The sequence below is a fragment of the Falco punctatus genome (assembly GCF_963210335.1).
Source record: "Falco punctatus genome assembly, chromosome: 4".
Classification (NCBI taxonomy): Eukaryota; Metazoa; Chordata; class Aves; order Falconiformes; family Falconidae; genus Falco; species Falco punctatus.
Genome location: NC_137583.1, coordinates 69721849 through 69737654, shown reverse-complemented (window position 1 = coordinate 69737654; position 15806 = coordinate 69721849). Strand labels below are relative to the sequence as shown.

General features: G+C 38.3%; 1 protein-coding gene across 5 annotated transcripts in view; it reads right to left on the bottom strand.

Moving 5' to 3' along the window:
• Window positions 1-15806, bottom strand: part of ARHGAP21 (Rho GTPase activating protein 21) — a 121442-nt gene that overhangs the window by 83313 nt on the left and 22323 nt on the right. The window contains exon 1 of one of the 5 annotated variants that reach the window (XM_080384833.1): window positions 1348-6696. The exons of the other annotated variants lie outside the window; for them this stretch is intronic. Within the exon in view, the coding sequence (XP_080240959.1) occupies window positions 1348-1431 (84 nt within the window). The 5' untranslated portion in view covers window positions 1432-6696. Of the gene's footprint in view, window positions 1-1347; window positions 6697-15806 lie in introns of those variants that run through there. 5 annotated transcript variants of the gene reach the window in all.

Genomic DNA, 15806 nt, shown 5'->3' with positions numbered 1-15806 from the left:
TTGGGCTTTTTTTAAAATGTTTCACTTCAATCTGCCCAAAAAACAATCCCCCTTTCCCTTCCCTCTACTTACATCAAACTCATTTTAAGACTTCACGGGGCTGCCCACATCATGAGCCAAGCCTTTTCTTACTTCTTGATTCCACTGAAATATGGGAAGCAACTGTCATACTGAATTTGCCTATACAGATGAATTCTTACATATGTGTAAGCAAACTAGATCAAACAGTGAAACAGTTAAGCTTCTGTGAAAATTATGACTTAAGCCTCAAGTCTCCTCTGTTTTTACAAATTCAGCAGAAGAGACTTTAACCTATAACACAAGAAGATGACTCAAAAAACCCAGACATTGTGAATCAGCTTTTGCATCATGTTAAAAAGAAAAAAACCACAAAAAAAACCTTCACCAAAACACCAGCACCATCACACAGCAATGTATCTTCCCCATTAAGAAGTTTTCAGGACAGACATGACATACAGGGGTTGTTTGTATTTCAAATGGCATATTGTTTCAAATGACTGCTGTGCATGGTGGGCATATTTCTGAATCACCTGCCTGTAGTTACTGTACAGAAAATGCAACTTTGTAAGAAATGCTTACCTTCACCTTACAGCAAAGAAGAATAAAATACATTTTCTTCAGTGGCTGGCTAAATGTTATATGAGAAATACAGGTAGTATCTAGAGCACCTTGAAAGTCATATTAGAACTGCATATACCTTTTTAAACCCTTCAGTATTTAAACCCTTCAGATTCTATTTTATAACATTTCCATTCAAAACTCAGGCAGGTTTTGTTTTGGAGGGGGTTTTTTTCCCTCCGGTTCTGCAGCAAGTCAGTCAATTAGATTTAAATCTGTCCATATTAAGAACTGAATAACACCCTGTGGAAATTTATTTTATCTTATATGTTAAAAAAATATGTAACAACCTCCCCTCAAACTATTTTTTAAATCATATTCATGATCAAGTATTTTGAAATAGTCAAGATGTTTGAGTTCTTTTAAAGCAGGAAAACATTATCGGCTTTGTATTTATTAACAATGCAGTTTATCCTGGCACATCTCCCCCTTCCTGTATGTGATATTTATCTTTTTGTGCAATTCTTGAAGTAAAACACCTCAAAGCTAAAGAATAAGAGAACAATCTAAAGTACTCTGAGTGTTAAAAAAAACAATTACATAGTCAAAGCATGTTTTGTATGCTTAGTAAAACTCCCTAGCAAATGGCATCATCTCTAATACTACATACTTAACAGAACTAGGGGGTGGGGAAGAGAGATAAACTGTAGCCTCCCCCCCAAATTATATAATCATATTAAAATACTTAAGGACAAGCAAACAACAAACCTGACCACTCCACGCACAATACAGGTTACATATGAAACTCCATTTGTGATTGATCATGCAGTCCAAAATCCTGAACTGGGCCATGTCTTGCTGTAGTGCAGACTGCTGCTGTGCTCTGACTCAGCTTTTGTCCGGGTAATCCTTGAGGATATGAGAGCTATGCAGTAATGACATTCAGGAACAAGGACCTTCCTTCCTGTTCAGTCTCCCTTCCCACCCAACCATGTGTCAACTCAACAAGATTAACTGACAGAACTGCATAATATTCTTCAAAATAATACTTCCGAAGCTGCCAAATTACGCATTCTTGGGGAAAAAAGTGGGAAATAAGAACATCTAAGAAATCTCACTAAAATAAACACAGAAAGGCATGCTCAAATTGTGCTTGTTCTCCCCCCCCCCTTCATACCTGCTGCTGCTGCAATCAGTCAGAATATCAACAATTCAGTGTAATAATTCCTATCATGTGAATCTTAAACTTGCTTAGGCACAGTTGTGATGATGTCTTCTGTGTTTTCATGAAATTCAAAAGCTTACAATTCCTATTTTAAACACAGCACAATATAAGCAACTTTTCAAAGTCAAGAGAAATTCAGTTTTCACAAAAATTATTTGGGTTCTTAAACATCAGTCTCCCCTTGAAATCTATCAGAGTACTGATAGCATTACACAGAAATACTGCCTGCCTTTTGTAATGAGGAATGACAGACCTATTGATAGGGAAACAGAAGGTCCAACACTACAGGGATCCTGAGAAACCGCAGAAATACTGGAAGTTTCTTCCCTTACACAGTCCTTTCTTGCAATCTGCAAATAACCACCCTATTTCAGCATGCACCTCACCTTCTGTGTCTTCACTGCCTACCTTGCCTTCCCTCGTCTCTTTCAGAGGTGAGATTCAGAAATACATGAAATTTCCACAGACACATACACATTTTACCTGATGATTACATGAACTATTAGACTAGTCACAGAAAACAACTCACAATAATTTGCAGTTTCAACAGAATTAATTAACAATGCTTCAGAAAGACAGACACTGCCAGCTGTAGCTCAAAATAATTTAAAACCAGGATGTGTTATTTGTTGGAAGTGTGGTTGAGATCCCAAGCATATCCCTACTGACAGAAGGAACCCAAACCTTCTGACCTGAAGCCAAGGAACAAGCAGAGACAGGCCCCACCAGAAAATGAGCCTCTGAGGTCCCCCCATTCCCAGGTCCAGCTGCTCCTGCAGAAAGGGCAGGGTAACACAGGTGATGAGACACATATAAGGAAGGGCAGCCTTCTGTTTGCATCAGCGCTCATCCTCTGCCTCAAGGAAGAAGATATGTGAGACGCAAAAGACTTTTCTCTCTTGAGAAAGTGTGGAGGAACAGCTATAGGAACAGGTGGCCAATTCACTCTCTGGTTCAGTAACAGCCTCTAACGACTGAAAAATACTTCAGATGTGAAAGAAAATTGGTGCTGTAAAAGCATCCTGGAAATAAAACAAACTTGTACATGAGGGTCAAACAAATGGTGTGGCCAAACAGCATCTTGTAACTTTGAAAACAGTTATACAAATAAGGCCTCATTTGTTTTAACCCAACCAAACAAAAAAATCTTGTTCCAATTTCTCATCCCAAGGGCCTTGGGAATTAATGCCAGAGTCCAAGCCAACCTCTTTGCTTCTCACCGACATAAGCAGTCTGCAAACTTCCAAGACACAGTTGTCTACAACAGCTCTATTCTATTCTGGTTCATTTTAAGATGCAAGGATAGTAGAGACTCTTTGTGACATACAACATATAATTACAAAAAAGGGAGAACAGTAGTATCAGTGCAAAGTGCAACACAAAATGAGTACGGCCTCAGAAAAAGCACTTAAAAAGGGGATTAAAGAGCTCATGATGTTAAAACAATAAAATTTCCTTGTACAAGTTAAATGGTCTGCACTGAAGCAGCCTGTGCTGCCAAGGGGCTAGAAGAAATGTCCTGCTTAGCAACTATTACTGGGTGGAACAGATACACTTCCTCACAACAGACATCATAACTATCCAAGCTTAAGAAATCTTGGAGAGGGAGGATGTTTGGGAAGGTCTTACAGAGCAGGGTGTTACTGCAGAGATGCTGGAGCAGAAAAGCAGCAAAGTCTCTAGGATAGCAACACTGGAACGAGGAAGGTCCCAGCACCCTGCAGGACCAGCAGCAGGGATGCTGGCAGCATGTGTGGGGCAGCCTACACATGGCTGGAAGAGTGGCCTGCTGCATCTTAGGTGCGCTGTGGAAAAACGCTGTCACCAGCCAAACAAGGTGAAGGGAAGAAGGGAAAGGAGATCTGGAAAATTGAGAGGGGTTGTTGGTCTGTACTAAAACCAACATCAACCAGGTTCTTCTTAAACAGCATTTTAGTACAATTCTGCAGAGATCATTATCAATTATCTGCTTTAAGGTCCATAAAGTATTACTCAGTATTTATTCCCCATAAAGTATTTAAACTCTTAATATAGTATATTCAGTCTCCTACTGTACAGTGGGATATTAAAAGTCACTTAAACCTCAGAATCAAATTTGTGCAACTCTTCCCATAACATCAGCAGCCATTATTAACTTGTTACTTTTTGGCATTCATTTTCAAATGTGTTTTAAGGAAACTGTAAAACAAATTTATGGCTTCTTCCCCCTCTAATCTGGCCAGTGCTCATGCACCACTGAAATTCACGCAGAGGTGTCTAAATGCAGATAAAAATACAAGGAACAATATAGGGCAGTAGGACATTTTCAGAAACAAGCTGTATTGGCCTGACAGCTGCCACAAAAAGTCAGTATCAAAATGCTTGTCCCTTAGATAAAGGAGGAGCTTAGAACGGGCTGCAAGACCAGCATTTTCAACAGTTAGTTGCAGTTACTGCTTAAAACCGATTCTCTCTCAAAATTTTCCTAAGTCAGTCTGTGTACTTGAAAATTTGATCTGCCATTACTGAAAACTGTTCCTGATAATTGGAAGAGACAATCTCCCTCCTAGCGCAAGGTTAAATCAAATTCCACTAGCTTAGCACTCCTCTGTTCTAACCTTACTTTCTTTACTCTTAAGATTTTTTGGAAGACCTTAATTATTTCTCCTACGCATGGCTACTATGGTTCAGAGATTCTGCTTAGAAGATCCCTGTGCAAGTGCACAAGCACTGACGGAAGCCCTAAAAAGTACGTTTTAAGGGCTTCCCTTTTTGCCTTCAACACACAATTTACTATGCCTTCCTTCAAAGTTTAGTGCAAAACCAAAACAATTTGTGTTCTAAACATTTTAAACTTTTAAAAACGTTATAAAGTTTTGCCCAAAATTTAAAAGCAAGGCTTTCACACCAAATTTCCCTTCTGGAGTATAAAAAGAACAACAGAGTATTTAAAGATGCACTCATTGCCTAACTACAGAATGACAGGACACACATCAACATTAGCAGGCTCCAAAGGTCTCCATGTCCAATTGCCCAAAGAGCTCCTTGTCATACACTGAGCTTTGACTAATGGAGGAAAGAAAGAGGGAGGAAAAGAAAGGTGATGATGACACCCAAGTTTCAAAGTTCTACTACTAACCAGTTTCCCCCCCCAAAAAAAAATAAAGAAGAAACCACTTAACATTCCAAGAATACAATAAAGTTGGGCCTCAATTATTTGATTTATTAACTGAAAAAGTCAGAGCCTATCCAAAGCATCATGTCCTCTCAAAGACTACCTGTCAAAGTCTAATGTTTTCTCCCAGTACACATTTGGGATCTCAGTATTTTGAGGTAGTTGAGCTAAAAACAGGTAAGAAATTTAACATCCTCAACTTGTTATTTCTCAGAATCTGTGAGTCTTATATGCAAACTCTGGAAGGCTCAAGAGGAACAGTAGAGAAGAGGCAAGGTTTCCTAAAATTATGTCCCTCCAATATCTAGACTTCTACTTGAAAATTGCAGTGAGCTTTCCAAAACAGAAAACACAGCTCATGCTCGCAAAAACGAAGGGCTTCCATTTCCTAATGACTCTGGATACTTTTTGTACGCGAGCAAATACGCAAGCCATACACATCATCAGCACACACCGAAGCAAGTCCCAAAAAGATGGCGTTCAGAAAGAGCACCAAATTCTTTGAAAGTGTAAATCCTTTACTATGAAAACCTTTTTTCCACTAAACTAATTCTAGTCAAGCTATCATTAGAGAATATGCCTGTGTAAGAAGGCACTGTGAATCTCTCTATAGGCTAATGCATGAAAATGATTCACTAAAGTTATCTTTTAAGAGTCAGGCAGTGAAAATGTACTTCAGTACACTATGACTGGACTGAGAACACAAGTGGACAGAGAAAGTCCCATCACAAGCAACCCTGATTATTACATCATCTGTCCAGTTAAGAAATCAGCACACTTTGAGTCAGTTAACAGGAATTTCAGTGTCACTAATTGTCCAATATAACAACAAAGGCTTTGCTGCACTCTACACCAAGCAACTAATATTTCCTTCCTTGTACTGACATTTAATTACTTCAAAAATAGAACAAATCATGCATACACACAAGCAACAAATAGCATCTTTACTGGTTCCTCACTTCTTCCACAACAGATAAGACATTTTTCAAGTCTGGAAAGCAATTATTTTCTACCAGAAGTTACAAGGTCCTAGGAAGGACAAGATTTTGGTCACTCTCGTTGTCCCAAATACAAAAGAGATAGAAGCCCTTACAGCACTTCTCAATCCCCTTTGCTACTATTAACCACCGCTGTACACAGTGATTACTTAAGAAGAATTTCAAAAGCAACTGAAACGTATTTCAGAGGTTACCAACAGGGTGTAGACTAATAATGATGATGCTGAAGCTAAGAGGAAATCTGGTTTGTTTTAGTAAATGAAATTGAGACGTGCACAAGAACAAAAAGAAAAAGCATGCCTGAAAAAATACTGTTTCCACTGCTCAGCTCACAAGACTGGCAATGAGAAAAGTTCCTATAAACCAAGTCAAAAGCAGGAAGAGGCTGAAATATGATTTCCATTCTGAATTCTTTCCTATCATTGACACTGTTGCAAAAAGCTACGAACGTTAAAAAAGGAAGAAACAGTAAGTACAAAAGATATCTCTCTGCATATTAAAGAAAAAAAAAAAAAAACACAACAACAAAACAAAACCTGGAGTGCTTCCTTCCCTCTATATCAACTTCTTTTTAAGATGCAATACAGTTCATAGAACTAGAAACATTAACAGATACCCTTAGGGGAAAATAATGCAACTGTAAAACAGCTGGCACAGTACCATTTCAGGCTGTTTAATACGTTTGTACCAGTCTGCTGCAACTCTCCCAGTAGTCCAAGTACTGAAAAACCAGGCTCTTCCATCACAAACTGAGGACAAAAGAAAATAACTGATATTAGCCTAAGTGCCATTTTTCTTCTGCATGAATGCAACTTGTATCTTTAATCAACATATAAGCTCATTAGATGAATCAAGCAATGTATTTTTGTGATTGATTTTGTAAACACCCCACCTCCTGCAAACCACTTCACAGTATCTAAACCGTATGAAGAGAGTTGTTCTACTAACATTTTAAAGACTCGTGCAGAAGTGAGGTACTGATCAATCTGGCTCCCTAACTCTTCAAAAATCCTCTTGCCTCCGCTCTCAGGTGACTCTACCGTCATCCTGTGTGCTTCCAAGAAGGCCACAGGATAGCAATATCAATCTATCAAGGGTTAAGAGCCATGACATAAAGAAAACTCCTTTTCTCTTGAGTTACCAGTTTACCAGTTAAGCACAAGTACTGCTCACTTCCTTGGATTTTAGCCTCAGCCATTTTCAGTGGACTGGTTCAGTATTTCCTTACTCTAACCAGCTTTGTACCACACACACACTTTCAACCAACCACATCCTAACTTCTGTTTAGGATGTGATACAAGATGCATTTTCTCTTCCCCTTTATCTGACAGATTTCTTCCTCTGTTTCAGAGAATGATCAGGTATCCAAGTAAGAACAGATATTTTTTTTACTAACTTCAGCTACAGGAAAGTGTAATTTTTTATGTTATTCCACAAAAATGGGTATATTGGACATAAAAAAAAAAAAGAAAACAGTATATGAGTCCCCAAACTGAACTCTAGTAAGGCAGCTGGCAATCTTTAGAAACTGGAAGCAAGCTTCTACCACTGTTCTATTTAAGAAATGCACAGCCAAATTTAGTGGGGGCTGAATAAGAAATATAAGCTATGCATACTGATGCAAAGTATACTTCCATGATACCATTGCCCACTTCTGTAATATTTATGGTGTTAATGAGATGTAACCCATGAGAACATGGAAGAGCTATCATCCCTACTACCTACAGCTCAACACCTCATAAGGTATCCCTTGCTTTTCACCTACAAGTTCCTGGATGACAAAAGAAAGACCGTACACTCCTGTGGAATTTTCTGTTTGTCTAACCCATGTCTACACAACTGTGTATTTTATTTCATTGTTGACTCATTCTCACTACCTTTAGTTTTGTAAGTCGACAGAGGATGAAAACGCAAAACCAAGAAGAACTAAAATCAAGTGTATTTGTTAAATGCATTTTAAATCACATCAGTACTATTCATCTGGTTATTTTACATCATCTCCACTCAAAGAAATGCAACGTGACTTAAATTTGAACTTTCTCTCCATGCTAATTTTTTCATGTCCAACCAAAACATGAAAAAAATACTGCAATGCTTATTACCACCGTAACATACCACCACCACTGAATTCATCTTCATGAAAACAACTATAAGCTACATTACTAACTGTGTCTGGATAGTATGTGAATCTCTAGAAGGCATACTGTACACTGTTTTAATGATGCAGCTATGATCAAGTTAAGAGAGCTGGGAGATGTTTTTGGGGTTTGAGTGTCATGTCGTCGTTGTCATTCCCACACACCCACCCATCCCCAAACAATGGCAAAAGTGTCTACATTAAATCACATCAAATGTAATGCCTTCAGTACTAACATCACACATATTTTCTTTCAAAGAAGGTTTTCTGTTTGCAGTATCAGTGATCCTGTCTGAATATACGTGGGTCTACAACTACTTGAGCCCCACTACAGGAGTAATTCTAATAGGTACTTCCTGTTGTCTTCATATTCTTCGCTACCCTGCAGTTCCGTGTGATCAGTTCTGCTATTTTCTGATCCCAGCCCAAAGCCAAAAGTTACTTGCCCTGTCCAAGACTGGGCTTCAGAATACTAAAATTTCCATTTAGACAAAAAACAATCCTTGCATACATTAATGTATGAAAGAAACACATAGGAAAATATCATGCTAGCTCTGGTGATTATAGGGAAAATCCTTTCAATCTACCAGGATGTTTATTTACACAGCAAGTCTATTATAATACAATTAAGTCTTCTTAATAATCTACCAATCTCTAAATACAAGATTTGGATAAAGCTAATCGCCAAGTGTGACCACACTGAAGCACCTTAATTTACAGCCCAATATCCTCTTATTAAGACCAGGGGCTGCTCAGAAAGCCGAACAGTTTGTGTATTGAGAACTGCCTGAGCTTCTTGCAAGATGATCTCGGAAAGCAACACCTATGTCACGCTGCACAGGAAGGCATTCTGCCAGCCTAATCAGAACAAAGGCATATTCCCGCTTTCTCTGAACTCAAAATTGTAAGAAGAGAAACAAAATTAAAAATTACTACTGTTGGTAAATACAAGAGCTATTCAATACTAAGGCATTTTCAATGAAATATTAATATTTGGGTTAGTATAGTGGGTTCTCAAGCCTTCACTAGCTGGTCTATTTCAAAATACAACTTTGACATTCCATAGGGGATAAATAGCAGGCTGTCCTTCCACATCAAGTACAGATTTTGAAGTTATGAAAGCCGCACTTAACAGACCATTAGACTAGCTGAGCTCCTCCTGAAGCCAGCTAAAATTAGGAAATAAAATCTTCATTAAAATAAAATTACCAGAGCATGTGTGAAGCAACTCAAGTTACTTGGCTAGCAAAATAATCACCTCCTTTGCTTCCCCTGCCTTCCCTCAGCTGGAAGGCAGTCCACGGGCAGAGTGAGAAAAGGACTTTAAAGAGCTGTCAGTAAGAAAGGTAAGCTCCAACAGAAAGCTGAAGACCCATCTTAAATACAATTAAGAATTTCTTAATATTTCTTTCACTTAACTAGTATCACTGACTGAACTTGGGGGGGCGGGGAACAAAACTGAAAATCAGTTTTGGCATGCTGGAAAACGTACTACTTAGTACTATTAATCTTACTTTTCATAGAACAACTTTATTTTGCTATTCTAAACATACAGGGGTTTTTTCATTAGTGTACCACAGTAACAAAAATAAGTTTATGTTAAATGACAACTTACTCCTGCAGATGGTCAATTTCTAATTTTCAGCTTTGCCATCTGCACCATCAGAGCACTATTTTTAATGATTATCTCAGTTCACAATGTATTTTTTCACTATTTATCTACAGTCATAACTTCCCCTTTATCTCTACAGTGTCCTATAATTTTCATTTCCTTCGTTGTTCCAAATGTAGCCATGTAGGGGGAAAAAAATCATAAAAAAGGCAGAAGAGGATACTGGAATTTTAGTGATATAATGATGAAGCATACACCACTTTCACATCAAAGAAAAGGCACTGCATGTCCATTCTACTTCTATTCCAACAAAGAACACCACCCAAGTCAGAAAGACTCAAACACAAGTGCACAACTTCAGACTGAGCCCTAGTTCTTCAAGGTGTTAAGATTTCAGAATAAAAACCTAAGTTTCTTTTACAATAGCTCTCTTGAAATTCAGGTAATGATCAGAGTCATAGTATGCATGTCCTGAAACAAAACAGGAAAAAAGTTGTAAGTGAACATGACATGCAAGTTGGTGTGTATATTCCTCAACATCTCTCTGGAGGTTTCCCACAGCAGCAAGAGCAACTCCTCCAAGGCAGCTACACTCCAGCCGTGAGGCCCATGCATGCTTAATGCCCTCCTTGGCCACTTCACCTCCACACTGAAAGAGATCTCAAAGTACTCTTCATAGGATCCTTTCCAAATGCCTTTCTCTTGTTCCCACCTGTGGTGTCATAAATTTAAGGCTTGAATAGACCTCACACATTTTTAATGTTATGCAAATACTACTGAGGAAAGTGCCACTTGGAAGCATTATTAATACTGAATTACTCACTGCAGTCTGAAGCCTAACTCCTGTTAAATACTACTGCAGCACCCACTACTTTCAAACAAATTTTAAAAACATGACATTTAAAAATTATGACTCTCTAGAGTTAGGGAATATATAAAAAGACAGTCCTTAAGAGAACACCATTGACTGGAAACCTACAGCTGGCCGATGAAAAAACAAGAGAGATTCGTTAACGCATTTTTTCCTGTAGATGTATGGGGCAGGGGACATGGATTCTAAGACATCAGATTACTAATGTGCATTTGTCACATCTGCACTTTTCTGTTCTAAGGGTATACAGTGTAAATACAGTAGCTAAGAAATGCTACCAAATAAAGCTACAAGTTCAGATTTTCAAACCTGTCAAACTGTTTGTTGTATTGATTAGAGCCAACATAATGCAGTACAGACTAAAACACTCTAGCTACAGAACCCAGCAGAGAAACAAGTCTCACCACTTGTCACTCTGAAGTGAAGAAGAGTTAAATAAAAACAGCTTGTTAACCAATACAGCTTGGTGACTTCTGTCTAGCTTTCTCTTCTGACTGCCCCCAAATTTGACTTAAGTCACACAGTGCCAGAGGCTATTATAACAAATTGTGATGGAATTTATCATCATAAATGCCATCAGATGAACCCCAGTTACCGCAAACAAACATCCAAACCAAACAAACAATAAAACCACACACACCCCTGCCCCATTTATTTTTTACAAATAAAATTTTAGTTTAGACCCTATCTTGCTTTCATATGCTGTGTCTTCAAAGATTCAAACTCTACTCTTTACTTTTAAAAAAAGAACTCAATGATTGAGCTCTATAAACTCTACCTACCTAGTAAGCTTTCCAGGCAATTTAGGCAATCGGAAGAAATTAGAAAAAACAAAACTTTCCTTCAGTTTCTCTATCATTTTTCCCATGCAGACCAAACCTGGTTTTGCACAAACAATGTTATCAGATCAGTCATCCGACATACTCTGAAACTACCTTTAATAATTTCCAGTATTTTCTGTTGTATAAAATACATGCGTTTTGATCAAAGCTCTTCCCCACCATTTTGCAAGTTTCCACCCTTTCACTAATGCTTTCATTTATCCAAAGGTGGATTGACTTGGAAGAAAACACACTTTAAAAGAAGTTAACATATTTTCCAGCGAGCTTTGGAATTCTAAGAAGGCTTAAGGTTTATTTTAGAAACAAATTAAACGTATCAAGTTGCTACACGAGTAGTAGAACTGACTTCTGTCTTGTACATCGTGTATCTCCCCCTCATCATCTTTCCTCCCATCAGAGGAAAGAATAAGGGTTTTGGCTAGACAGCAGCCATGCATGTGCTGACTGGCCACCAGAGCTCCCCCACCTCACCTTCAGTGTGAAGCATTAACCTGTGCTTCGCTTCCATTTAGCTACCAAGTTGCTCCAATATTCCAGGCACTTCATTATCTCCAAGACCTTCTTCCTGCCTTGAAATTTGGTCAAAATTGGCCAGTGAGCTCAAGAGCAACTGTAGAGGAGCTAACTGATGGGCAAACTGATGACATGCACAAAAGAAATAAGATTCATGAATTTTTATGTCTTCACTCCATTACATCACTTGCTTCCTACCATATCTTTTGCTTGAAGAACACAGGCCCTGCATTTTCACCCGTGATGCCTTCCACTCTTTCAGCACGCAGTTATTATTGCACAAGCTACATTCCATAGCCTTTTTTTTTTTTGACAATAAACCAATTCTCTACTCCCTTCCTACTTCTTCCATTATCATATAGCATTATTCTCAAATTGTCCTACAGAAATGCAGAGATTGTGATCATATCAGAATTAAAGAAGAAACCTGCATAACCATAGGCTAGTACTTTTTATACCTTTCAATTCTATAACATTCATTTGAATTCTTTAGGAAAAAAGCATAGAAACTGAAAATTACTGTCAGAAAAAGCCTAGAGCCATATTCTTGCCAAAAAATTTCGTGAGTATAGGCAGAACGATATTTTTTCTGACCAACATTTATTTTCCAATAGGTTAAATTCTACTTTCCCCATTTTCTGTATCTCTGTTGGGAAGAACAAAAGAGCTGAAGAAAGCATGGTTTTCTAGAGAGCAAAAGCTCAAATTCACAAAACATAGGCACAGCAAAGGTGGTGTTGCAATTCACTTTATGGGGTGTAGCTCCTGGAGCGGCATACAACAGAAGAAGCTCAGGTTCCTAGCCCAGCAATGGACAGATCTAAGCACCTTATACGGAAATTTGAAACAGTAAAGTACAGCCGAAGCAGATGTTAAAAGTAGCCATGTATTACACCAAAGAAAGGAGTACATCCAAAATCCTACTTATTTCTAGAGTTCAGATAACTGAACATATTTTCAGACAGAATGTGAAAAGCATTATGTAAAACTAGAGCATTACTGTAATGTGTCTAAACGATCAAAAGTGCAGAAACCAGGTGTCTGAATTTGTATGTAACAGGCAACTACTTGCAGCATGAGACTTGACATGATTCAAACACTGGAATTTAAGATCTTTTTATTTCTTAACCACAGGATAAAAGAAATCTTTTATGACAAAAACAAACTATGCAAAATACTACTGTAGCACTGGTAAAGACCTGTTTTTCCTTTAACTAGAAGCACTGCCCCATTACATTTAGAGAGGAAGTCAATGGCTTCACCCTCTGGCCTCAAAATTTCAATTACACTGTGAGCCCAGGGTAATTTTTAGTGGTTACCACTAAAGGGAAATACACTGATTGCAAAAAACCGCAGACTCAACACACACAGCTCCGCAGGGATGGTATCTAAGTAGATCTTAGTAAGAGTGTGTCGCTTAAAATTACACTTTTAAACCTCACTATCCTGGTGGCACGATTCATCCTTCCAAACTCTTAAAACAGTCAGCGCATCCTCTGAAAGGTAAGACAAACAACACTATACCTTCCCTCAAAGGAAGCTTCACAGTAAGCAGCATCTTAAAGTTTTCTCACATTAGCATGATAGCATTCATCAGCATTAAAAAAAAAAAGTATTTTATTATTAAATAAGTTTCACTTTCCAAATGATTTCTGAAGTCTACATGAAAAGCTTACATGACTGACTTTAGAAGTGATGGGCTTGGTCAGCCCAACAGCTTGCTGCTTGACCCTTCAGTGAACCACTTCAGCCAGAGACTGCTAGAAGACCACCAGCAAAAACACAGTCAGACCTCGGAGGAGATGGAAGAAAAGCTTCCTAGGGACTAGAGGAAACTGGTTTTCTGAGTGGTAGTGATCTTTGTTCAATTCATAAAAATGAATAAATAAAAAGCCTCATCTGAAACTAGTTCTAGAAGCAAGGACTTCTGTGTTCTGGCCAGCAGGGACTAGAGAGATAGAAGTTGAGGGACTGTAACTCAATTTAATAATTTTTAATTCCCTATCAATATTCTATATAGAAAAAAATTGTGGAAAATCCCACGCTTCTTAGATTAAAAATATTTTTGAGTGCTTACTATTATGAAAGGGTATAAGCAGAGCCAATACCATGAAGATTTATCATTCTCAGAAGCATGCTGATCTCAGATCCATCTCTTTCCTACTCCTTATTTCCAAGATCTTGACAGAGAAGAATGATTTACTCTAAAAAGTTAAATAAAGCACAATGAGAAAAACATAAAGGTCTTCCAAGAACTTACTTTAAAATACAATTTCTGGAATTCCCCAACATAAGGATAAGCAAAGAAAGAAACCTCTAGAAAGCAGATTTGTACCTCCACTTTACTTGAACACAGATCCTGCAAAAAGGTAGTTAATACAGGAGCCAGACAAGACATGGTAGCTCCTAAGGAAGTCAACCTGATTCTAATTTTCTTCTAATTTTCCTTACCAAAGCTTCATCCTCCGAAGTTAAGTGATAAGAGGAACCATAAATTTGACCTCATCACCACTGTAGTCAAAACTCATGCTGGATGCTGAAAAGCCATCTCCTCTTCACTCATCACACCAAAATTCCCAAGACAGGCATAAGATCAAGATGAATCATCTGTTATTATTTCTTATGCCTGAAACACATTCATCTCTAAAACAGATGCCACCCAAAATAGTGCAATTCTGCTGAGCTTTACACTATACTGAAAACTTCATCTTCATGAAGTACTATACAGGTAGGCCTCAGAAAAAAAAAAATCCAAACCACAAGAATGACAGAAGAGTCAGTATTTTGCAGTAAATCTAATTCCATTTTCCCAATTTTTCAGAAGTCTGCAGGCTCAGATAGGTGTCCTTTTCCTAGCAAAAGTAAGAAATACCTCGTTTTTATTACAAAGCACATCCCAATAAGGTTTTTACAACCTAACAAAATAGAAGGTTATTTAAAGAACAACATGCAGTTCTAGTCCACCGTCACTGGAGACTACTGATAAAAAGACTGTTGAGATCTTTACCCAGTAGAGTCGCTGAAAGTCTCAAAAGGAAGATTCCAGGACCTCTCACAACCCGTTCCAATGTTTAACCACCCTCAACAAGAATTTTTTCTCCTTGTGTTCAGCTGGAGTTTCCCTTACAGCAACTGTTCCCTCTTGTCCCTTCACTTTCAAACAGCTGAAGACCCCAGCCAGCTGCCTCCTCAGCCTTCCCTGCTCCAGGCTGAGCAAAGCTGGTGCCACTGGCCTCCACTCCAGCCCCTGAACATCTTCCCTCTCTCCAGCTTGTCCTGTCCTGCTGGGAAGGCCAAAAACTGGGCACAGTCCCCTGGAGGAACCTCAATAGCACCCAACAGATGGGGAACACCACCAACATGTTTTGAAGATTTGAGTGCAAATGTTGTGAACAGTATGACCAACTACATTACTATGCTACACAGGTATAGCAACAACAATTACACCACCAGCATTACTCATAGTAGTAAGAACTACTATTTTTTTTCTCTATTGAATTGTTAGAACTATCCTCTCCAGAACTGCAAAACCGGCATATATTTCCATGGCTTTTCTCAAGTCTTTTATGCATTAGAAGTGTCTTTGCCATACACTAAATAATGGAAAGAAATTCCAACCACGGAGGAAGTAATGATTCAGTGGCAGGAAGACAGGATGAATAGGTTGAGAGAAGGCATTAAGTGGTCCTCACCTTTAGACTGCACAGTGGAAGTGAATGACAACGTACAAAAGCACCCAAAAAACTTAATAGAGCATGAATGATTAAATCTATATTTGTCACATGTTAAAAAGCCTCTCTCTGTACTGAATACAAAACAAAATACATTACAAGTAACAGGTTCCCTTTCTTCAAAAGCTGGATAGAGTTATGGGT